The sequence below is a fragment of the Aplosporella prunicola genome (assembly GCF_010093885.1).
Source record: "Aplosporella prunicola CBS 121167 unplaced genomic scaffold K452scaffold_3, whole genome shotgun sequence".
Classification (NCBI taxonomy): Eukaryota; Fungi; Ascomycota; class Dothideomycetes; order Botryosphaeriales; family Aplosporellaceae; genus Aplosporella; species Aplosporella prunicola.
This window is the reverse complement of record NW_022983531.1, coordinates 1284665-1304928: the sequence shown is the minus strand read 5'-3', so window position 1 is coordinate 1304928 and position 20264 is coordinate 1284665. Positions and strand designations below refer to the sequence as shown.

Genomic DNA, 20264 nt, shown 5'->3' with positions numbered 1-20264 from the left:
TGCAGCTCGCGCGGCGCTCGGGCGGTGAGAGGGCTTGGCAAAGGCAGCTATCGATAGCGCTGTCGGGCGGCGGGAATACTATGTTCCGCGGGGAGCCGGCCTCAGCGGGCTGGGGGCAGGGATAATGGACAGGGCGTGACGCGGAATGCTGGCTTGTTGTTGTTGTTTGGCGCCCGCCAGCCGCCAGCTGCCCGGTGTGCCTACGCATGGCATGAACTGCCGTCTGGAGATTGGTCCGCGGCGCAATTTCGAGCCTCGTTTCTCGCTGCGGATCCCTTCAGGGGGACGCGCAAAACGGCAAAGCCTCTTGTCATGATTCGCCTGGGCGCCTCAGGCAAGCGGTGCTGCGAGAGCCGCGCCGCATGGTCCTTTAATCCACCTCATCACCCATGAACGTGCCGACCCGCGCTAAGATAACGTGCTGCGAGTCTTCTCCTCGACAAGCCACCGTGACCCTTTCTCGCTCCGCCAATCGTCCCGGGTCCTGAAGCTGCGGAGGCGCGCACAGACTCGGCCTTGCGATACATGACCGACGCCATCCCGTGCGAGACGTTCTCAGCCGCTGCTTTTGCATTTCCATCCTTGTCCGACCCAACCTCGACCCTCCTTTCGCTCTCGCGGCTGATGAGCCTCTAACCGGTGAATCGCCTGCTCGCGACTTGTCCCTAGGCGATCCCCTTCGCCATGTCGTTCCTTTTCAAGTCGAAGAAGCAGCAAGCCTCGGCCCTCCCTGCAGCTACTCGAGACACCACGACCTCTCCCCAAGCACAGCCACCGGCCCCGTCGTCCGCTATACCAACCGCCAATGCTCCCCGCACCGCTCACCACAGCCAGGGAAGTGGCAGCGTCGCCACTCACCATAGTCAGGGAAGCACTAGCGCCGCCGCCGCCCATACGCCCACGCCCGTCAGCAGCGTGAACAATTCCGTGGGCTCCTTGCCGCCCGCTGCTGCCACTGCCAGTCCCAAACAAGAGGTCCACCGCGACAGAGCGAATTCTGAGAGCCAGGCAAGTTGTCTTTAGGCCTCTCACTTTCCCAGGGCGAACATCGCGAACTGACCAATTCGCGAGGTAGAATAATGTACGGCCGGCACCAGCACCCGCTCCACGCGGCGCTCCGCCCGCTGCTCCGCCCGCTGATTCTCCATACCCATGGTCCCAGCGACGTTTGGCTTTCACGACCGCCGCAAATCCATTCCCTCGTTATGGTGCGGCGGTTAATTGCAGTGCCTCTAAAGAGGGAATAGTGTACCTAATGGGAGGGCTGGTCAACGGGTCAACCGTGAAAGGTGATCTCTGGATGGTGGAAGCTGGGGCGGGCAACATGGCTTGCTACCCCGTGGCTACCGCTTCAGAAGGTCCGGGCCCAAGGGTCGGACACGCCAGCTTGCTTGTTGGAAATGCTTTCATCGTGTTTGGCGGTGACACTAAAGTTAACGAAGGAGATATCCTCGATGACACTCTTTATCTGCTTAATACCTGTATGTGGACCTGATCAAACCACTGACAAGTCACGGCTGACCGGAAAATAGCGACGAAACAATGGTCGCGCGCCCTGCCGGCAGGACCCCGACCATCCGGTCGTTACGGTCATACACTGAACATTCTAGGCTCGAAGATCTTTGTTTTTGGTGGTCAGGTCGAGGGATATTTCTTCAACGACCTTGTCGCGTTTGATTTGAATGCGCTGCAGCAACCGAACAACAAATGGGATATCCTCACGCCGAACAGCGCAGATGTCAACGCCCCCCCTGGCATGTATCCGCCTGCTAGAACAAATCATACCGTTATAGCCTGGCAGGACAAACTCTTCCTGTAAGCCATCTCTGCTGATCGACAGCGCTTGTCTACTAACAGTTTCTACTAGATTCGGTGGTACCGATGGACAGACTTGGTTTAGTGATGTCTGGTGCTACGACCCCAAAGCAAACAGATGGGAAGAGATTGACTGCATCGGCTACATACCGATCGCTCGTGAAGGGCATGCAGCTGCCATCGTGAACGACACCATGTACGTCTTCGGCGGCCGGACCAAGGAAGGCACGGACCTAGGGGACCTGGCTGCGTTCCGCATATCGTCGCGTCGATGGTACATGTTTCAGAACATGGGCCCATCGCCATCTCCGCGTTCAGGGCATAGCATGACTGCTTTCGGACGGCACATCGTTGTTTTAGCAGGTGAACCGAGTTCTACTGCTCCGGACCGGAACGAGTTGAGTCTCGCGTATGTCCTAGACACTTCCAAAATTCGCTATCCTGCGAGCGAACCGGGCGTGATGAGCCCTCCCCCCGGATCGGGCGTGCTGAGTCCTCCTCCTGGGGCGGCAGGCGCACCCGCTGGCCGCAAAGTGAGTGGAGGAAGCGGGATACCTACCAGGATAGGGCGCGAGAGCGTGACGGGTGGTCCGCCCAGCAGACTTCCAGGCCCTCCTGGTGCGCAGCCACCGAACGGTGCACCTGGATCCCGAATGCCTCGTGCCGCCGTAGGCACCACCGTCTCCTCCGGTCCGCCTCCACAACAACAAGCTCCTGAGCCAAGAGTGAATGGCCCGAGTCCTGGTCCAGGTCCGATCAACACGCGAAGCAGGACTCCCGAAAAGTCGTTACGCGGTTATGGATCGCCAGTCGATACTACAAGAGCTGCTGCGTTCGATAGAGGCAATCTATCGCCAGTGCCCCGAGACAGTCCGACCAGAGAAATAGAGCCCACGAGCATGGCTGCGCGAGCGATGCGGGAGCAAAGCCCCATCAGCGGAGGACCCAGGAGCCCTGCTCAACAAAGAATGGCGCATCAGCACAAAGAATCCGGAGAATCCCTTCGGCAGCCTCCCCCTCGTTCTGAGTCGCGTACTGCTAGGCAACAACCATCCCAAGACAAGATCGACCACTCCGTGGTTCGCCGTCCTTCGGCGGAGCATCAACGAGCGATGAGCCGGGACCAGGATCGAGTAGAACATCAACGCGCGATGAGCAGGGACCATGACCGGACGGAACATCAGCGTGCAATGAGTCGGGATCAAGAACGTGTGCAGATGGACAGTGCCCTCGGTTCGACGCCGGTTCCTAAGCAGCAAAACGATGAGGTTGTCAGGGAGCTTGAAGCCGCCAAGAGCCGTAATGCGTGGTTGGCATCTGAACTGGCCTTGGCACGTAAAGCCGGTTATCAACCGAGTGCCTCCAACAACCCTATTTTGGACGAGAAGGCAGCTGAAGCATTCGGTGATGACGACAGGCCTTTGGTTGAAGCTCTCATCAAGATGAGGGCGGAACTGGCCAAGATTCAAGGGTCCATCGAGGAACAAGCCGAGTCGTTCGGGAAACAGGTGGCGGAAGTTGAGAAACAGCGGGATGCTGCTATCAACGAGGCGGTGTATGCCAAAACCAAACTTGCTGCCCATGGTGGCAGTCAGGCTGGTACGCCTCAACCGGACGGCGGTAGAGGCACTGTCACTCCCGACCAGGACCGCATGCAGGATATGAGCAGACGTCTGGCGTCATCTCTGTCTGCACAAAGCCAACTGTCGACACGGGTGGATACGCTGCTTGCCGAAATCGAGGCTGAGAAGAAGGCGCGCAAGTTGGCGGAAGAAACGGCGGACGCGGCTCAAAAGCGCGCCAACGAACTTGACTCTTACCGACAGCGGACGATGATGGAAGTGGAATCACTTCGTGGTGAGCTTCATGAGGCAGAGAAGGTCGCCCGGGAAGAGTCTGCAACCTCGGCCGAGGCTCAAGCGTCTGCGCGCATGCTCACTCTCGATAAAACTTCGTTGTCAGGAAAGCTCGCTAAAGCTCTTGAAGATGCTAAGAACCACTCTACCGTTTTGCAGTCGCTTCACGATGCTGTCACAGCTTCCACGGACAAGGCGACCCTTTTCGAGTCCAAGTTAGAAGAAGAGAGGTCCTACCGTAGCGAACTGGAAGAGAAACTTGCTCAGCTCAAGGCTGAGCACGAGGAAAGTACCAGGGATCTGGAAACCACTACGAGACGTTTGAAGGACGTCGAGGAGTTGGCGGACAAACACGCTGCGGAAGCGAACATGCACCGTCAAGCAGTTTTGTCCGGGCTTTCCCAAGTGGCTGCGCGCAGCGAAGACGATGATGAGGTGAATAACGAGCGCATTCAAATTCTTCAAGAACAGGTCGAATCCTCGAACGCCATGGTTCGGAAGAACCAAGAGGCTGCTGACAATGCCTCCGAGAAGCTGCGTCGCGCCGAAGAGCGCATTGCCGGGTTGGAGACTTTCCAGGAACAGGCGAGTAGAGAAGGTTTGTCTATCCGGAAACAGCTTCAATCTACCATGCGCGAGCTGCAGGCGGTGCAGTCAGACAAGTCGGAGATCCAGCAGGAGTACGAACGGCACCGGTTGGAGAGCAACGCACTTGAGGTCCAGCTCAAAACGCTCAAGAGTCTCCTGGAGGAACGAGGCATCAGTGTCGCTGAACACAGAAGATCGCGCGTTCTCGAGAGTCCAAGTTCTCGCTTCAGCACTCCCGAGCTCAACCGTGTGCGCGAACTTGAGCAACAGCTCGAGGCCAGTCTCAAGGCGCATGACGAAATGCGCTCGACCTTCGAGAACCGCGAGCAAGAGATCAGCAAGGACTGGGAGGAAAAGATCACGGCACTTCACAATGATCACCAGGCCGCTGTCAAGTACCTCCGCGGCACGGAAAAGATGTTGAGTAAGATGAAGCAAGAGCTCGAGCGCTACAAGATCCTGAATAGCGATCTGCAGCAACAGCTCGAGACCGCTAAATCGGATCCTAGCGTGACTGAGCAATCAGCTAACTGGGAATCCGAACGTCAGACTCTCCGCGATGAGCTTACGAATGCGAAGCAGACGCTTCAAACCACGGTTTCGCAGCTCGAGAGCCAGATCTCTGCCCTTAAATCCGACCTGGCCACCGCACGCCAGGAGCAAGAAGCAGCCGCCCACCGCATCCAACAGCTCGAAGCTGAGGCCGCTGAGGGCCGCGCGGACATGGAGACGCTGCGCCAGGAGCGCATGATGCTGGAGGAGCGAGTCAATGAAGCAGAGCACCGCGCGCAGATGTTCCTCGACCAATTCGAGAACTCGGTCGACAGCTTGCGTCGGGAAGCGACCTTGCCTGCGGAGCATGGAGCTGGCCAAGCTAACAACACGCACCATCGTTCGCACAACAGCATTGCCGGCGACAGCATCTACAGCCAAGCCACTGATGTGACGGACCGCAGCGCCACTCCCGAGGCGAACCCAGACGCGGTTGCCGCGGCGGCCGCGACACGCAACAGTATGGCGCTCGACAGCCTGGCGACGGAGCTGGACGCGCTGCGCAGCCACTGGGAGACGACGAACAAGGCATACCGGCTGAGCAACCAGTTCGACTTTGAGCCGACGCCGACGAGCATCAAGGGCAACGAGATGAGCGAGAGCCTGGCGCACTGGCGGCAGCGCATGGACCTGGGCGACGAGGACGACGATGATGACGGGGACCTGCGCCAGCCGACGCCACTGGCGACGGGCAACAACGCTGCCGGCGCGCAGTACAGCAAAGGTCATGAGCGCATGGTGAGCACCGAGAGCGACAATGTCAAGACGCCCACGATGGGCGCGGTCAACGGGTTCCAGTTCCAGTCGCCCAAGTCACCCACGGGGCCCGGGGGCACGGCGATGATCTAATGGACGTGGGTTGATGTAGTAGATGAAAGAGCCTAATATCGAACTGGCTTCGGCAGCGAGCGAGCGAGCGAGCGAGTGGGTTTTTTGGACATGAACTACGGAAAACGAGCTGCGATGGCGAATGAAATGGGAGTTCTTTTTTTCGTTTTTTCCTCTTCTTCCTCTTCCTTTTCTTTTCCTTTTTCCTTGCGGACGGGATACCTCTGTTGTTTCTATTTTTTCTTCATGCTCCTTACTTTTTCTTTTTTGTTGGTTGCTTTTTGCATCCGCCCTACCTCCCTCTTACGCGACGGACGGACTTAGTACCCCCTACACCCCACCCCAGTCCGGTTCGGGCTCTTCTGCTGATGCAGCTGCTCTCTTGAAATCGATACTATTTAGTTTCCTTTGGCCTGTACGTGGCCTCCTGATACCTTGTTTTTTTGCTGTTGCGGTTTACTATTGGACTCTCCCTTTTTTCTTTCTTTAGTTACAAAAGCTGGAAATACGCCTGTCTGGTTGGCTGGCTGTTGGCTCGGCGCAGTACGGTTCCGCGCGGCCTATTATACTAGCCCATGGACCACTGTATCGCTGCTTTGCTCTCCCCTCTTTGTCTGCGTCTACAGACTCGAGAGATGAGCGGGCCGCAGCAGCAGCAGATGGCAGCAGGCAAAAAAGTAATGGGACGGAAATCACCAGCCATGTCTCTTCGTTTCGTGTCGTTTTTGTTGTCTTGTTTGGCTGATAGCTGCAGCTGTACTTCCTCTCTCTCTCTCTAGCTCTCCCATACGCGCTTTCTCGCGCTCTATATAGACGGACGCGGACTGTTGCGTTCGTTTGTGTTTTCCATTTCCTCATTTTTGCTGCGCTTTCGGGTGGGAGTTGTAGGCTAGGCTAGGTAGGGAGGGAGGTAGGTAGGCTAGCTAGATGTGAGATGGCGGGTGGAATGGGATGGGTGGAATGGAATGGAATGGAATGGGATTTATTGTGAGCGTGGTTTTGTTTGTGGCGGTGGTTGCTTGGCGTTTGTGCGTGCGTGTGCGCGTGATTGTTTGTTTTACATTGCTTGCGTGTTTGCGTGTTTGCTGTTTGTTTGCTTGGTGACTGTTCAGTGCAGTGCAGGCTGCTGCGCGGCCAAGTGCTAGGGTCAGGGGCGGATACCTATAATCGCTGTTCTATTTCCCTGCGTCGCACCATGAATGAAATTATCGTTCAGTAGCGAGAGCGCGTCAAATCAATTATTTCAATTCGAGAGTCGTAAAACACGACGAAGAGACAGATAGAACTATATCCGCAAGCAAGAGAAACCGCAAGGCGTAGAAACTAGAGTAAATGTTATTTATTCCGCTGTAGTAATTGCGTTTTGGGGAAGCAAAAGAAATATATCAAGGTGGGTTAGATTTCAAAGGTCACACTTCTTGGTACAGATCCGTGTACCCTTATACGTAGGTTTGATATTCGATAGGCCTTGTAGAGCAGGTCGTGGCTACACTCAAAGCTTGGATTCGTGGGTGGAAGAGTGGCTTGTAGAAGCTTGTAGACCGCGATACGGTGTGTATATATTATTATAACTATTTTTTCTATTATGTCTTTTTCTCGATCTATTAAGCATTGTTGAAAATTTCTTTTCTCTATCTGTGGTACATAGCATATGTAACTGCAAGGGCAGATGCTCGTGTTTGGTTCAATTTCCTATATATCCAAAAAAAAAAAAAAAAAAAAAAAAAAACCACGCTATAAACGCATAAACCCGCTAACTATCATAAAACCCTACGATCATCATCATCGTCGTCATCATCATAATATGTATAAATAAATATGCAAAATACACGCAAACCCGCTCGCGACTGTCTGTACCAACCCAAACTCAACCAACAACAAAACACAAAAAACAAAAACCCTCCTCCTCCTACCCCATAACAGTCAACCAGCCCCTCTCCCACGCCACATCCAACCAAAACACCTCCTCCTCTTCCTCCTCCTCCCCATCCCCTCCATTACCCCCCTTCCCAACCCTCCGATCCAACCCCCACCACACCTCCCTAACCAAGCGCCGCATACACAGCAGCGGCTGCCGCGGCAAGCGGCGCATAAACTCCTCGAGCCTCTCCTCCACGAACGCGCGCGCTTGGCTGATGCGCTCGGGCCGCAGGTGCTCGGGCTGCAGGCACTCCTCTGTCGAGGAGGACAGGTCCAGGAAGTCGAGGTTCTGCGGCCGGGGTTGGGGTTGGGGCTGAGGGTGGAGGCGCAGTTCGGAGGCGGCCGCGACGAGCAGGATCGGCTGCGTGCTGCAGGTGCCGCTGCTGGGGGGGAGGTGGGACAGCAGGGACAGGATGTGCAGGGCTAGGGACGTGAGGTGGTGCGTTGGGGAGTGGGAGTGGGAGGGGAGTTGGCGGGGTTGGGGGGCGAATGGAGTGGTGCTGGTGGGGGTGTATGCTGCAACGCTCGCGCCGATGCTGCTGTTGCTGTTGCTGCGCTCCCACCACCACCCCCACGGCACTTCTGCCCCAGCAGGCCCAATCCCCCCTCCAACCCCTCCAATCCCACTACCACCCACACCACACGCCCCACCACTCCCCAGCCTCCTCCCCAGCAGCGGCGGAAACACACGATACAGCTCCAACAACCCCGCACAGCGATACGCCTCCCCGAGCGCCACAAAATCGGCCTTGGTAGTATTTCTGTCGCCGAAATCGACCATGTCGTCTTCGCGCGGCAGGGAGCAGTTCAGGAGCGCTTCCTCTAGCTGCGCGGCGACGAGGATGCGCTCGCAGGCTTGGCGCTGGGTGTGGAGCGTGTAGGGGTGGGGGTTGTTGTAGTTGGGGGGGTTACGGTGGTGCTTGAGGTGGCTCAATCGCTCGCAGCGGATTAGCCGCCCGACTTCGGCGAACAGCGTCTGCACTTGCGGCGCGATGCCCGTCCAGGGGTGGGGCAGGAGTTTACTGGCTGTGGCGGGGGTAGCGGCCGCGCCAGCAGCAGCAGCAGCACCACCACCAGGCACATGGCAAGTGCTCCACCGTCCCAACGGCGGGCCAGGCGCCCCCTCCTGCGACACGAACCCAATAAGCATCTCCCAATAAATGAGGCTCTCCTCAAAGAACTGATTCTGGCGAACAATAGCCACATTCTGCGGTGGGACGGGATTAAGCAAACGAGGATAAATGAGGCTCCTCGCAGCCCTCAAATTGGCAATGCCCAAATCCGTGCAATCGAGCCAGCAAGCCGAAAGCCCGAGCAGCAAAATCGCCAAAAGCGCGCGCTCGCTGCTAGTGCGCCCCTGCGCGACGCGGGCCAGCTCGTCGTCGAGCGTCGCGTGGGCTTGGCGGCGCAGCTGCCGGCCTAGCGCGCTGGCGGCTGGGTGCGTGTTTGAGAGCTGTGCGGCGGCCATTGCTTGGATCGCGTAGAAGATTGCGGGACTGCTGTCCCAGATGCGGGCGACGGCGCTGCGGAACGGGTTTAGTGACGAGTCGAAGGCGGAGTATAGCATGCACACGTTTTGGAAGTAGTGCTCGACGAGCGCCATGCCGGGCTCGATGAGCGTGGGCGGGATGGGTGATGGTGGGTAGGATGCGCGTGCGTAGCTCCGGATTAGGGCGCGTGAGAGGGGCGTGTTCAGCCGGGGAATGTCGTCGGGGGCTGCTGCTTCTTGTTGTTGTTGTTGCTGTTCTGCATCTGCTGGGTCGTTGGGGGGCTGGTCGTGCAGGTACTCCTCCTCGCCCGCGACGTCCAGCGTCGTCCAGTCTATGTTCGGGACATCCAGGTCGAACATGTCGAGAGGGAAGTCTTCCAGCGCAGGGGGCTCCATGGTCGCGTCGTCCCAGGCGGGCGGCTCAAACGGCGGCTCCGCAGGCAGATCCAGCGGCGGGAGGTCCGCGATGGGCTCGCCCGTGTGAGGTGCGTCCATGTTCGGCTCGGGGTGGCCTCGGCCTTCCGTGTCCACGCATTCCTCCTCTTCACCACCCATCACCACCGCACTAGCAGCCTCTTCTCCTCTCTCCTCACCACCACCACCACTCCCATCCATCTCCCTCCTCCTCGCGCCACCTTTTCCCCTCCCACCCCTCTTCCTTACCCGCCCCGCACCCGGCCTCTCCTCCCTCACGATCTCAAAAGCACTCCCCCGAGCACCCTCGCCAGCACTCCCCCCAGCATCCCCACCCCGCAAAGCCCTATCCTCAAGAACCTGATTCGGGCCTAGCACCAAGCCCCTCGAAGCGCCAGGCATGTACGCCTCGTACTTGGTGCTCCACTTGATGAGTTTCCTATAGCCGGGGCAGGCAACGCCGCGGCCGACGCAGTTGCGGCATTCTGGTTTTGTTTCGTCGCATTTGAGCTGGTGGGCAGGGGGTGTTAGCGTGTGAGGGGTGTAGGGTTGGGTTGGGTGAAGTTGGAATTGAAGGTGATGAATGTGGTTGGGGGATAGCTTGCTTGTTTGCTGAACGAATAGAGAGAGGTTTGATAGAGAGGGCTGAGCAGAGAACGATAGAGAAACAAAGAAGTCTTGCGTACACCCGATCTTTCTGCTTCCACTTCACACCTTATCACGTACCCGCTTGATCTTGCATCTCTGGCACCCGTCCCTCGACTTCGGTTTCCGGCGGGGTTCGACAACCGCCTTATCCGTCGTCACCATCTCCACTGTTCCTCTTTCCCTTCTCTTTTCTTGTTCCCTCTCTTCTCGGCCCACACTTTCACCCGTCAGCACCACGCGATGACAACAGCGCACAGCTCAGCCGGCGCCGTATCCCGGCGGAGCTACCTAGCAGCAGGAAGCAATAGCTAGCAAGCAAGCAAGCAGGCGCCCGTCAGCGGTAACAAAGATCGCGCGCGGCGGCAGCGTTAGCAACGGCTCAACGACAACAGGGAAGCAGAGCAGTGATAGGTAGGTAGGTGGTCGCCTCTGCAACGAAGCTCGGCAGCGCATCCGACGTCGTTGGGGCCGGCCTGGCTCGGTTCGCGTGCGGGCCTGCCGAGAGGGGCATAGCTGCGGCGGTGATTGGCGCCCCCGGCCGCTCATCTGTACTTACTGAAGACTGGCTGCTGGAGTGGCATATGTCATTGATTTGACAGGTCAAAAGACCTGCTGCTATGCAGAGTGCGTGCGTGGGTGGACCAATGACCGGCGGCTTTGCCGTTTGGCCCCTCTTCTTCCGCTTGCTTGCTGGTGCTGCGTCCAACGGCCAACGGCGGGCGTACACCGAGCTTGCCAAGTCAACCACAGGCGAGGATCATCAGGCAAGAACCCCGGGCAGTCACGTGCACATGCTTATGTCTGGAGATAAAAAGAGTCGTTATTATCGAGTATCTAGAATTAAATGGCGAGGCACACATATTATGTCATTTGCACTGGTGCTGCTGGGTTCTGGGCACAGGACAGCAGTGCTGCACATCACAAGGGCTAGCTCACTGGGGCAGATAATAGCGTTCGGGCTCTGGGGGCATCTCGGGGCGGGTCTGGTGGTGGGCTTCTGCATGGCTTCAAAGACGTTAGCGTTGGTCTTGAGACATCTACGAAGATATAGATGGTGTTTGGTGGCTAGGATCAGAAGGAAGGCAACGGAAATATCCACACGGTTTTGCGCTCTCGGTGGTATACTGATAATTTACATCCGAAATGTTTCATCATCTAGAAGGCTGGGTGCCTGGGAAAAAAGGGGAATGAGAGAGTTGGAAATGTAACTTACGTTATTTGGAGGCGGATAGTGTCGCATCCCTAAAACCGTCGATGAAAGCTTGTCGGGATGCGTCGAAACTAGCCAGCGCGGACAGACACAAGGGCTCCGCCACTTGAGAACTGAGGAAAACCGTTTCGAGGTATCTAGGTATCTCCCGCGGCTCGGAGAGCCGAGCACTGAACCGTTCCTAAACCATTTCGCTTTGACGTGTCGAAGCCGGTGAGCTATTCCATTCGAGTTTTTTTCATAGAACACAAGTTGTCTCCGGGACGCTTCATAAGCCCAGGAAAAAAGCCGCACGTTTTTATGCCTGCCCAGTCTGAAGAAAAACTCAGGAAATGCTCCGATTGTTGACCCCACCCACGCCTTTCACGCTCGTCGAAAGCCAGACATCATTTACGCCTTCTCCTGGCGCTTGGCGGTACCCTGCTGGAAGTTGTTCTTGGCGCGGCGGGGGACGGTCTTCAGGTAGCGCATGCGGCCGGAACCGGTGGTGTGCCTCCTCTTGGCCTTCTCGCCCCAGTTGTCTGCATGTCCTATGTCAGCTTCGTCCCTGCGGGGTGCCGAGGCGTCTCGAGCGAGGGCTTGCGGGATCGAGTGAAGTCGTGGGCAGGCGGGGTTCAAGGCGAGGGGAACGTACAGCCACGGGTCTTAGCCGCGGGGTAACCGCACGACGCGCAAGTGTGCTTCTGGATGTGGAGGGAGCGGCGACCTGTGGGAGCTGCGCGTTAGTGATCGTCCTTCATCGCAGGCGGCCTGCGTCTTGCGCCCGGCCGATGTCCGGATTGGATTCTACTGACCGCAACGGCGGCACAGAGTGTGCGTCTTGTTGTGGCGCTTGCCGAAGCTGGAGGTACCCTTCGCTGTGTGGCCGTCAGTCTGTGTCCCGATGGCGATGCAACTCTTGCGGCGGCGCGGTTGTCGACGTACTCATTTTGGATTAGGGACTGTGAAGAGATGCGTCAGTAACGTGATGCGGGAATGGCAGAGCTTCAAGGCGGAGGGAATTACCGGTTGGCGTCTTTTGTCGTGGCTTCGAGGTGTCGTCGTCGGTGTTGTCGTCCCGTCGGATCTGTAGGGCGAAAGCCAGTATCAATTTTCGGAGCGCGTTCGCTAAAGTGTGGATCACGTGCTAGCTTTATCGCCGCCCAATTTCTCCAACCAACTTCAAACTAGCCGCCGCCCTGACGCCCGTCGACGCCGCTTCTCGATGCTCGTCGAGTTTATGCATTCAATCATGCGTTTGCATTCAGTTGCAGTGCAGTTCGTCCAGCACGCGGGCACTGGCTGCTTCCACTCCGCTATCAATCCTTGAACGGCACACTGCGCATCAGCACTGAGAACATTGAAACATTTAGAGCAAGACCACGAATAATTTGCCCACCTTTTAACTACATGTAATGTAAGGTCTACCGTGCCCACTAAGTACTCCTTGGGCAGCTATAACAAGCTACAATTCTACGATCGGTAATCGATGGGTAGATATACAAAAGGTAAAAAGATGCTAGGTATAAACATCCAGAGCTTCGAGCAATAACATTGCTTGCCATGAATTATTACTACATACGCTTAACAGCACTGCCTGTCAAGTGCCCTTCAGCCTGCCCCAGTCAGCGCCGACGTCCACATGTCCGTCCGCATCCACGACCTTGCCTCTATCCCACTCCCTGCCCTCGCCCTTCTTCCTCCAACGCACGTCTTCTTCGGTCTTCTCTCCACCCTTCTCCCAACGCTTCACTTCCTCTTCCGTGAAGCCGGCTGCCTTTAGCCTTTCCGCGCCCTGCTGCTTCCAGCGCTGGCGATCGCGCAGAGCTTCAAGCGCCTGGTCCCAGTCGTCTTCCACGTCGGAACCGGGATGGATGTCCTGCGACGGATCGTAGTTGTCGGCGAAGTGCGCATCCATGGCAGATGAAGATGTAAAGGCACCGCGGCCGCGGCCTCGGACCTTGGGCGCTGGTGGAGGTGGAGCTGGCCCGATGATTGCTTCCAGAGGGTCCGAATCCGAGGCGGGTGATAGCGACCTACGCCTTGGCGGGTCTCTCTTCGTTGTCATACCTTTGCGGCTGCCGTCTTTGCTGTTTCCGGCATCAGCGGTTGATGCAGATGGCGACTGCTTCTCACGACGAGATCTGCGGCGATCCTTGGACACGCTGCGTGACCTGCCAGAGGAGGGAGATCTCCGGCGCCGATGCCTGTGGCGTGAACCATGGCGGTCTCTGTCTCCATCCTCTGACAGACTCCTATCACGATGCTTGCGGCTCGACGTATGGCGTCGCTCTGGACTCTCATCTGGCGAGCGAGACCTATGCCTGTGTTTGCGGCTCGAAGCGTGTCGTCTGTCCCTGCTGCGATCTTCTGATTCGCCCCTGTCTCGATGTCTGTGACTTCTATGCCGGTGACTGGAATGCCGTGACCGATAGTCCTCACGATCGTCGTCACTGCCGTACTCGCGACGACTGCGTTTCTCTTTCCGCTCGCTTCGGTCCTCCGACCTATCGCGCCTTGACCGTCGGGATCTGTGCCCATCGTCGTGTCGTCTTGTGTGATCACCGTCGGAGTACGCGTCACCGTCGTCCGTCCGGCGTCGCTTCGCCGGTCGCTCGTCTCTGTCTCTGTGACGGTGCTCCACAGCGCCATGGCCGTCTTTGGACCGTGACTGCTCGCCCTCAACGCCGTACTCTCTGCGTTTGTCCCGCAACGCTTTAAGTCTAGCTCTTGACTCCTCCGCTTCCTTGGCCAGCAGTGCCTGATTATGGGTATCGGTCTCGCGGAGAATGTTTCTGAGAAAGCGGGTGTTTGGCTTCGGAGCTGCACCGGTAGGTCTAGTGACCAGTTAGCATACATTCGAGCCGTAAAATGCCAGTCTTGACCTACCTCTTGGGCAAATAAGCCTGAAGCCCTACCGCCGCATACCTCGCGGAGCTCGCTTTCGCATCCTTTTTCAGCAGCTCCGCCACATGGTCGTCTGTGTAATTCTCCGAGGGCATGGTCGAGTCCCTGGCTTTGTCGGAAACACAGTCAAGTCGGCGACCAAGACATGTCGCGGGAGACGACCGTCTTCGCAAAGCAGTCGCGATACAGTGACGCGGGGGGCGCGACTAAAACGGCATGACTAAGCTGACCAGGGCTCGGATCATCCCCGCGATCGTCTTGTTTGCGCCGCCATATAAACAAACCCGCACAACAATGGCGCAATCACACACTGAAGCAATTGAGCGCCTCAACGAGCTCCAGAAGAGCCAGGATATCAAGATCATCGATCTCAGCAATGAGGTCCGCCCGAAACCCGCCCAGGATGGCGCGAAGCGCAAGTCGACCGGCTCGGAAATGTCCGCAGAGGGCGAAGAGCATACCACGCCGGCCAGTCTGCAGGCAGACCTGATTCACTACAAGGTAAGGAGAGGAAAGGCCTACGCAAATGGCAGACATTCGCTGACATGCACGACAGGAACTCTTTACCAAACTCCGCTTCAGCTACGTCGAGCAAGTCACCAAAGAGAAGTTCCTCACGGCAATCACCATGGACCCACCGCAATTCGTGGAACCGCAAGAAAACGTGCAACTAGAAGCGCAACTAGTAGAAGTCAAAGCAGCGCTGAAAGCGCAAAAAGTCGAAGTCGCAGAGATGATTGCTGAGCTGGAGCGACGCGGCCGAGACCTCAGCAAACGTACGCCCAGCAACACCACCGTCACCCCTCCAACGACACACGCTAACAACGCACGCAGGCTACGAGACGATCCAACTGCGCACGACGCAGCTGACCACGCTGCCCGAGCGCATCGCCACGCTCGAAACGGCCATCTCCACCCTCCGCGCCACCCAAGCCCCCCACCCCACGAACCCAGCGCTGTCGCTGCCGCTCCCGGAAACGCTGTCCGCGCTGAACGAGCGGCAAGCTGAGCTCGCGGCGCTGGACAAGCAGCTCGCGGGGCTGCAGGCGGCGGTGCCGCGCAAGACGCGCGAGCTGGAGCGCCTGGAGGCCGAGCTCAAGCCCTTGGAGATGCAGCGGAAGGGGACGGTGGCGGCGGCGCAGGAGGCGCGGCGGCGGCGCGAGGCGGGCGAGGCGGGCATGGGTGACGGCTTGGAGGAGAGGGGGCGCTGGCTTACGGCTGTGGAGGGCGGGCTGAGGGGCATGCTGGAGGTGGATGCGTAGGCTTTGTCGTGGGTGCGTGGCGTTTGGTGCTGGGTTATGATACCATGGCGTTAGGACATTGCTAATTGCGTATACGCTGCGGCGCTTTCAAATCTTGCATATGCTGAAGCATCCATCGCGGCTGTTTGAGCGAGCCGGTTACTAACCTTTCTACGGCCAAGCTCATTCCTATAAAAACCCCTCCGCCACTACCAATCAGCATCATCACTGACCAGAGCTCTCCGAGAATCAAAACGCGCTAGATTACGCATTTACTGCGTTTTACATGTCCTCACGCTCCTCACCGTGGGCGTGGCCCTCACAGTCAACTAGGCAAAGGATCCAGCACCCTAGACAACAACTCTACACATCTTATTATTCCAGGTACTGTGTGAGTTGCTGATCACCGCCACTGTTTTCTGAACTTAGTGGGTGATGTTGTATAGTAATGGTGGTGAGTGGTATTCCGTTTGTGAGAGGAAGAAAGAAGGGGAGTGTATGTTTGTGCTTGTTTTGAGGTCAAACGGTTTAGAGATGATGTCCACGTCTTGGGCTTCTAACTGTGTTGCTGAAACCCAATACGCTACATGCTGGTAGTGGTTGCTCATAGCATGTTGGAAGAACTGTGGAAATCTCGGGTGGTGTTGGATTGGACGCTGGTGGAGAGTGAGTATTGGGTATTTATGCTCTCTCGACGCTGTGATTGCGAGATCCAATTGGATAGGATAAGTTTATCGGAGTGGAACGTTTAACATGTCCATGGGTCAAGAATAACTACGAAGAAATTATGCATATTATAGCACCTTGAAGGTATTAATATCATGGATGCGCGAAGAAAGAGTATAAAGTCGATCAGAAGCTACACCGTACACAGCAGGAAAAAAAGCTACTAAAACAATCATTCACAGCGCCAAACCAAGCCAATAGCAAGGCCAGATAAGAAAAGCGATAAACAGCCAAAGCAATTTGTAGCTTCCAACACACATATTCGCAGACGACAAGTTCTCCACGCAACCCCTCACCGGCCACGACATACGCCACCCTAAGCAGACCACGGCAAAAAGGTTGCCGACGCAGCCCGTGCAGCCCGCAGCACCCCAGTAAGCGTTTGTCAAAAACTGGCCTGACAGAGGCAGTGAGTTTCCCGAAACGACGCGCTGCAGAGCGCGGGGTGGAGGCCCGAGGTTGTCTGGCGATGGTTTGGATAAAACTCCGCTTCTTTCTCCACTGTGGTCGACGGAATCAGTCGACTTTCTGCGTCCTATCCCAACGTCAACGTCAACGTCAACGTCAACGTCAACGTCAACCCCGCCGCTGCAACTTTTGTGTCTGCAACGCTGCAACTCTGCACCATCACCACCACCACTACTACCACTGTTTTTGTTGCTGCTGCTGCTGCTGCTTGTCAAGATGCTTATCCAGGAAAGCTATAAGGATGTGCCTACGAAGGAGGGCGGAAACATGCGTATGTTGTTGATCATGTCTTTGCGCGAGCTCAATTGCTGATTGCGGACGTCGACAGGCATTTTCATGTTCCACCCTACCATCCATGGGTTTGTTTGACCTTGGATAGAAGGTTGTGGTCGAATTGGTTGCTGATTCAACCATCAGGTACCCCAAGGCGAAGTTCCCCGGTGTGGTCGTCTTCAGCGAAATTTATCAAGGTAATTGACTTTCTTGCATTTCATTCTTATCATGTTCCTCTTAAAATTCTCTCTCCTCTGCACGCAAGCCCAAAAGAACGACTTCACACGCATCTCTAGCATGCAAGCACCGCCCTCGCACTCCCATCTCCATCCCCAGCACGCCCCGCTCCCCACCCGCAGCACCCCTTTAACACGCCACAGTAACGGGCCCCGTGCAGCGCTTCGCGCGCCGCATCGCCGGCGAAGGATACATCGTCGCCGCGCCCTCCAGCTACCACGAATTCACTGGCCCGGAGCCACTCGCGTACGACGGGCCGGGCACCGACGCCGGCAACGCGTGGAAAGTGACCAAGAAGCTGGCCGCGTACGACGAGGACGCGTCGCTGGCTGTGGACACGCTGCTCGCACTCGAGACGTGCAACGGCCGCGTCGGCACCACGGGTATGTGTCTTGGTGGCCACTTGGCGTACCGCTGCGCCCTGGACAAGCGCGTCGCGGCTGCCGTCTGCTTTTTTGCTACCGATATCCATGCACGCAGTTTGGGCGAGGGTAAGAATGATGATAGCTTGAAGCGCGCGGGCGATATCAAGGGCGAGTTGGTTATGGTGAGTTTGGCTGAATTGAGAGGGTTGTGTGCAGTCGAGAGCTGGAGTTGGCTGATTGACGCTGTGATAGATCTTCGGCAAGAAGGACAACCACGTCCCCCCCGAGGGCCGCGACCTCATCCGCAAGACGCTCCACGACGCGGGCGTGACGTTCAACTTTTACGAGCACGCGCACGCGCAGCGTAAGTCCTCTACACACCTCATACTCTTCTCTTCTCTTCCCTCATCCCTCTTCCTTCCCTCATCCCTTCACGACCACCCCGTCATCTAACACGCAACACAGACGCCTTCATCCGCGACGAGCTCTCCAAGGGCCGCTACGACCCCGCCGTCACCGGCATCTGCTGGCAGATGCTGCTCGAGCTGTTCGGACGCACGCTGCGCTCGGACCTGGGGCCGCGCGAGGGCGGCGAGCAGGAGATCGAGGACGTGTGCTAAACTTGCTGGAAACGTACGAGACGTAGTAGATAAGAAGAGTTAAGCTCGAGAGGAGAGGATGGTGTTCCTGCCCGTTGATGTCGATACAAAAAAGCCAGTACAAACGCAATCAAACCCCATCACCAGGCCTCAATGCCCGTCTGTCTTACAATGTGTACTCCACTATACTCTACTGTACTCTACGCGTCAAAGCCGAGCCAGCATCGACAACAACCAACAACCAACAACTAATAAAACCGCACTGACTGAGCGATGGTTGCAGCAACGGCTGTATATTGCTATTGCGGCTTCACCGGCTCGTTAAGGCGACACGGCAGAAGAACACTATAAGGCTGGGCGTGCTGGAAGTGCGTTTGGCGTTTAAGTCTTTAGTGGTGCGGTTGGCTTGGTTTGTGTATTCTGCTCTTAATCCTCGCCATTATCATCATCATTAGTATTTAGTGCAGCTAGTGCGCGCTAATACCTAGTACTCCTGTTCCTCACCACTAATATACTATCCAGCGCAACACCACCATCTCCAAACACATAGAACCGCACATCTACACCGAAACCATTCAACAGACATTCATATAAGCGAACAATTAGCGCCGAGACGGCGGGACGCCGATCATACAAGTGAAATTCTACATATGTAACTCCCATAGGGGAGTTGAATGGTGGGATGTTGAAGTGGTTGGTAGAAAGCGGACAGGGGTACTATAGATAGCTGTGTTGGGTTCGGCGGCTTGAGTGCTGTTGATGCTTGATGCTGAGGAATAGGAGAGTAGCGGTGTTGCTCTGCGTAACTTGGGAGTGGTTTTGTCGTCGCTGTTTCCTTACAGATACTTCTTTCATAAAAAGGACGTAGGAATCGTAGCTGTCTTACTAAGTTTATATATGATCTATAACCTGCCTACTACGAATAGTATTATAAATACTATCTAGCATTACAGACCTACACTATATTTCCCCACCACCACCCTGTTTCCCCTTTCCCACACCACGAGCAACCACCTCCACCTCCACACCACGCACAACCCCCCACCCCTATCCACAAAAACCAACCCAAACAACTAACTGCACCACCAAGGCACTCCCGAAAGCAGCACTTATCAGCCTTCCAGCCATCGCATCAACCCAAAATATCGTCTACAACCTTAATAGGCGTCTCATAACCTCAACCCTAACCACCCAACCACTCAATTACTCAACCACTCAGCCACTAAGACTCTACACTAACTAGTATCAGGTATTTGAATAAGATAAGCACCTCCAGCAAGCCTCAAAGACGTCAATCCCCGCTACCATCCGCTACTAATCCTCTCCATCACCCATCCACCACCACCACCACCACCAGTACGTCCCACATCCTCCTACATAAACAGTAAACCTCAATCCACTCTTTCATAGGAGCTGGCTTATTTGCATGCTCCCCCTAGGCAGTTGGCTCGGAAGATTTCCGATTTTAATCTCGTCGCGGAGTGCGTGCCGAATGTTGACAATGTTCTCTAGCCCATCCGTTTCTTTTATTGTGTTTCTTTTATTCGTTCGTAAATCATGAGATTCATAACCCGCCTCTAGCACCCATGACCCAACTACCACCGCCCTTCAAGCCTCCTCTCATCCGCTCATCTACCCTCCTCCCCATTCCAACTCCCATCCCCATCCTCTTCCCCTTCCCATGCCCCTCTCGCTCCCTCTAACACGCACACAAACACACCAAACCAACAGTACAGTACAGCACAGTACACTAAAGTACAACCCGCAACCACACACTCACCACAAACAACACAAACACACACACATATCCATGCCATTCGTGATCCATACATCAATCAGTCATTTCGTCAACAAGCAAAGACAGCGTCCGCACCAGCACCAGCAACGACAACGACAACAGCACCACTCACCCAAAACCGTATCGTCATAAAAACGCCCGCAACAGCTGGGCGAAACACACGCCCCAGCCGCTCCGGACGAAGAAGGGTTAGAGGAGACGATGAGAAAGGAGATACTCTCCCGGCCAATCCGTTTCTCCCCACCACCACCGTCATGCCGTTTAAGATTCTCGCAAACCTCAAAGCACACCAAAACACGCCCGCCGCTCACCACACCGGCGCATCTCCCATCCTTACCATCAACCGCGCGT

The 20264-nt window shown here is 56.3% G+C and overlaps 8 protein-coding genes across 8 annotated transcripts; 5 read left to right on the top strand and 3 right to left on the bottom strand.

Annotated features, from left to right (window-relative positions):
• The first annotated feature begins 586 nt into the window (after positions 1 to 586).
• On the top strand, positions 587 to 1139 carry K452DRAFT_109559 (uncharacterized protein). Its single transcript, XM_033535008.1, has one exon. It carries the CDS (start codon positions 685 to 687, stop codon positions 1021 to 1023), a length of 339 nt encoding a protein of 112 aa, XP_033402069.1. The 5' UTR covers positions 587 to 684; the 3' UTR covers positions 1024 to 1139.
• Positions 1140 to 4902, top strand: K452DRAFT_109567 (uncharacterized protein). Its single transcript, XM_033535009.1, has 4 exons — positions 1140 to 1481; positions 1533 to 1815; positions 1868 to 4683; positions 4809 to 4902. Exons 1-4 carry the CDS (start codon positions 1256 to 1258, stop codon positions 4820 to 4822), a joined length of 3339 nt encoding a protein of 1112 aa, XP_033402068.1. The 5' UTR covers positions 1140 to 1255; the 3' UTR covers positions 4823 to 4902.
• Positions 4903 to 7342: 2440 nt separating this feature from the next.
• Positions 7343 to 10517, bottom strand: K452DRAFT_283633 (uncharacterized protein). Its single transcript, XM_033539803.1, has 2 exons — positions 10189 to 10517; positions 7343 to 9972 (listed from the first exon to the last, which is right to left on the bottom strand). The coding sequence occupies exons 1-2, from the start codon at positions 10270 to 10272 to the stop codon at positions 7549 to 7551; spliced, it is 2508 nt and encodes an 835-aa protein (XP_033402067.1). The 5' UTR covers positions 10273 to 10517; the 3' UTR covers positions 7343 to 7548.
• A 394-nt stretch (positions 10518 to 10911) lies between these two features.
• On the top strand, positions 10912 to 11421 carry K452DRAFT_109516 (uncharacterized protein). Its single transcript, XM_033535007.1, has one exon. The coding sequence runs from the start codon at positions 10974 to 10976 to the stop codon at positions 11316 to 11318; it is 345 nt and encodes a 114-aa protein (XP_033402066.1). The 5' UTR covers positions 10912 to 10973; the 3' UTR covers positions 11319 to 11421.
• A 180-nt stretch (positions 11422 to 11601) lies between these two features.
• On the bottom strand, positions 11602 to 12373 carry K452DRAFT_264133 (uncharacterized protein). Its single transcript, XM_033538674.1, has 5 exons — positions 12326 to 12373; positions 12245 to 12261; positions 12115 to 12177; positions 11955 to 12026; positions 11602 to 11841 (listed from the first exon to the last, which is right to left on the bottom strand). The coding sequence occupies exons 2-5, from the start codon at positions 12246 to 12248 to the stop codon at positions 11711 to 11713; spliced, it is 270 nt and encodes an 89-aa protein (XP_033402065.1). The 5' UTR covers positions 12249 to 12261; positions 12326 to 12373; the 3' UTR covers positions 11602 to 11710.
• A 444-nt stretch (positions 12374 to 12817) lies between these two features.
• K452DRAFT_355756 (uncharacterized protein) lies at positions 12818 to 14349 on the bottom strand. Its single transcript, XM_033545990.1, has 2 exons — positions 14189 to 14349; positions 12818 to 14136 (listed from the first exon to the last, which is right to left on the bottom strand). The coding sequence occupies exons 1-2, from the start codon at positions 14299 to 14301 to the stop codon at positions 12900 to 12902; spliced, it is 1350 nt and encodes a 449-aa protein (XP_033402064.1). The 5' UTR covers positions 14302 to 14349; the 3' UTR covers positions 12818 to 12899.
• A 184-nt stretch (positions 14350 to 14533) lies between these two features.
• Positions 14534 to 15468, top strand: K452DRAFT_214346 (uncharacterized protein; the record flags this gene model as incomplete). Its single annotated transcript, XM_033536223.1, has 3 exons — positions 14534 to 14707; positions 14763 to 14982; positions 15041 to 15468. Coding segments are annotated over 3 exons (822 nt in total), but the record flags the coding sequence as incomplete, so codon positions are not given.
• Positions 15469 to 16399: 931 nt separating this feature from the next.
• K452DRAFT_264126 (uncharacterized protein) lies at positions 16400 to 18344 on the top strand. The gene is made up of 6 exons (XM_033538673.1): positions 16400 to 16912; positions 16970 to 17000; positions 17059 to 17111; positions 17295 to 17698; positions 17769 to 17880; positions 17982 to 18344. Exons 1-6 carry the CDS (start codon positions 16858 to 16860, stop codon positions 18134 to 18136), a joined length of 810 nt encoding a protein of 269 aa, XP_033402062.1. The 5' UTR covers positions 16400 to 16857; the 3' UTR covers positions 18137 to 18344.
• The last annotated feature ends 1920 nt before the right edge of the window (positions 18345 to 20264 follow it).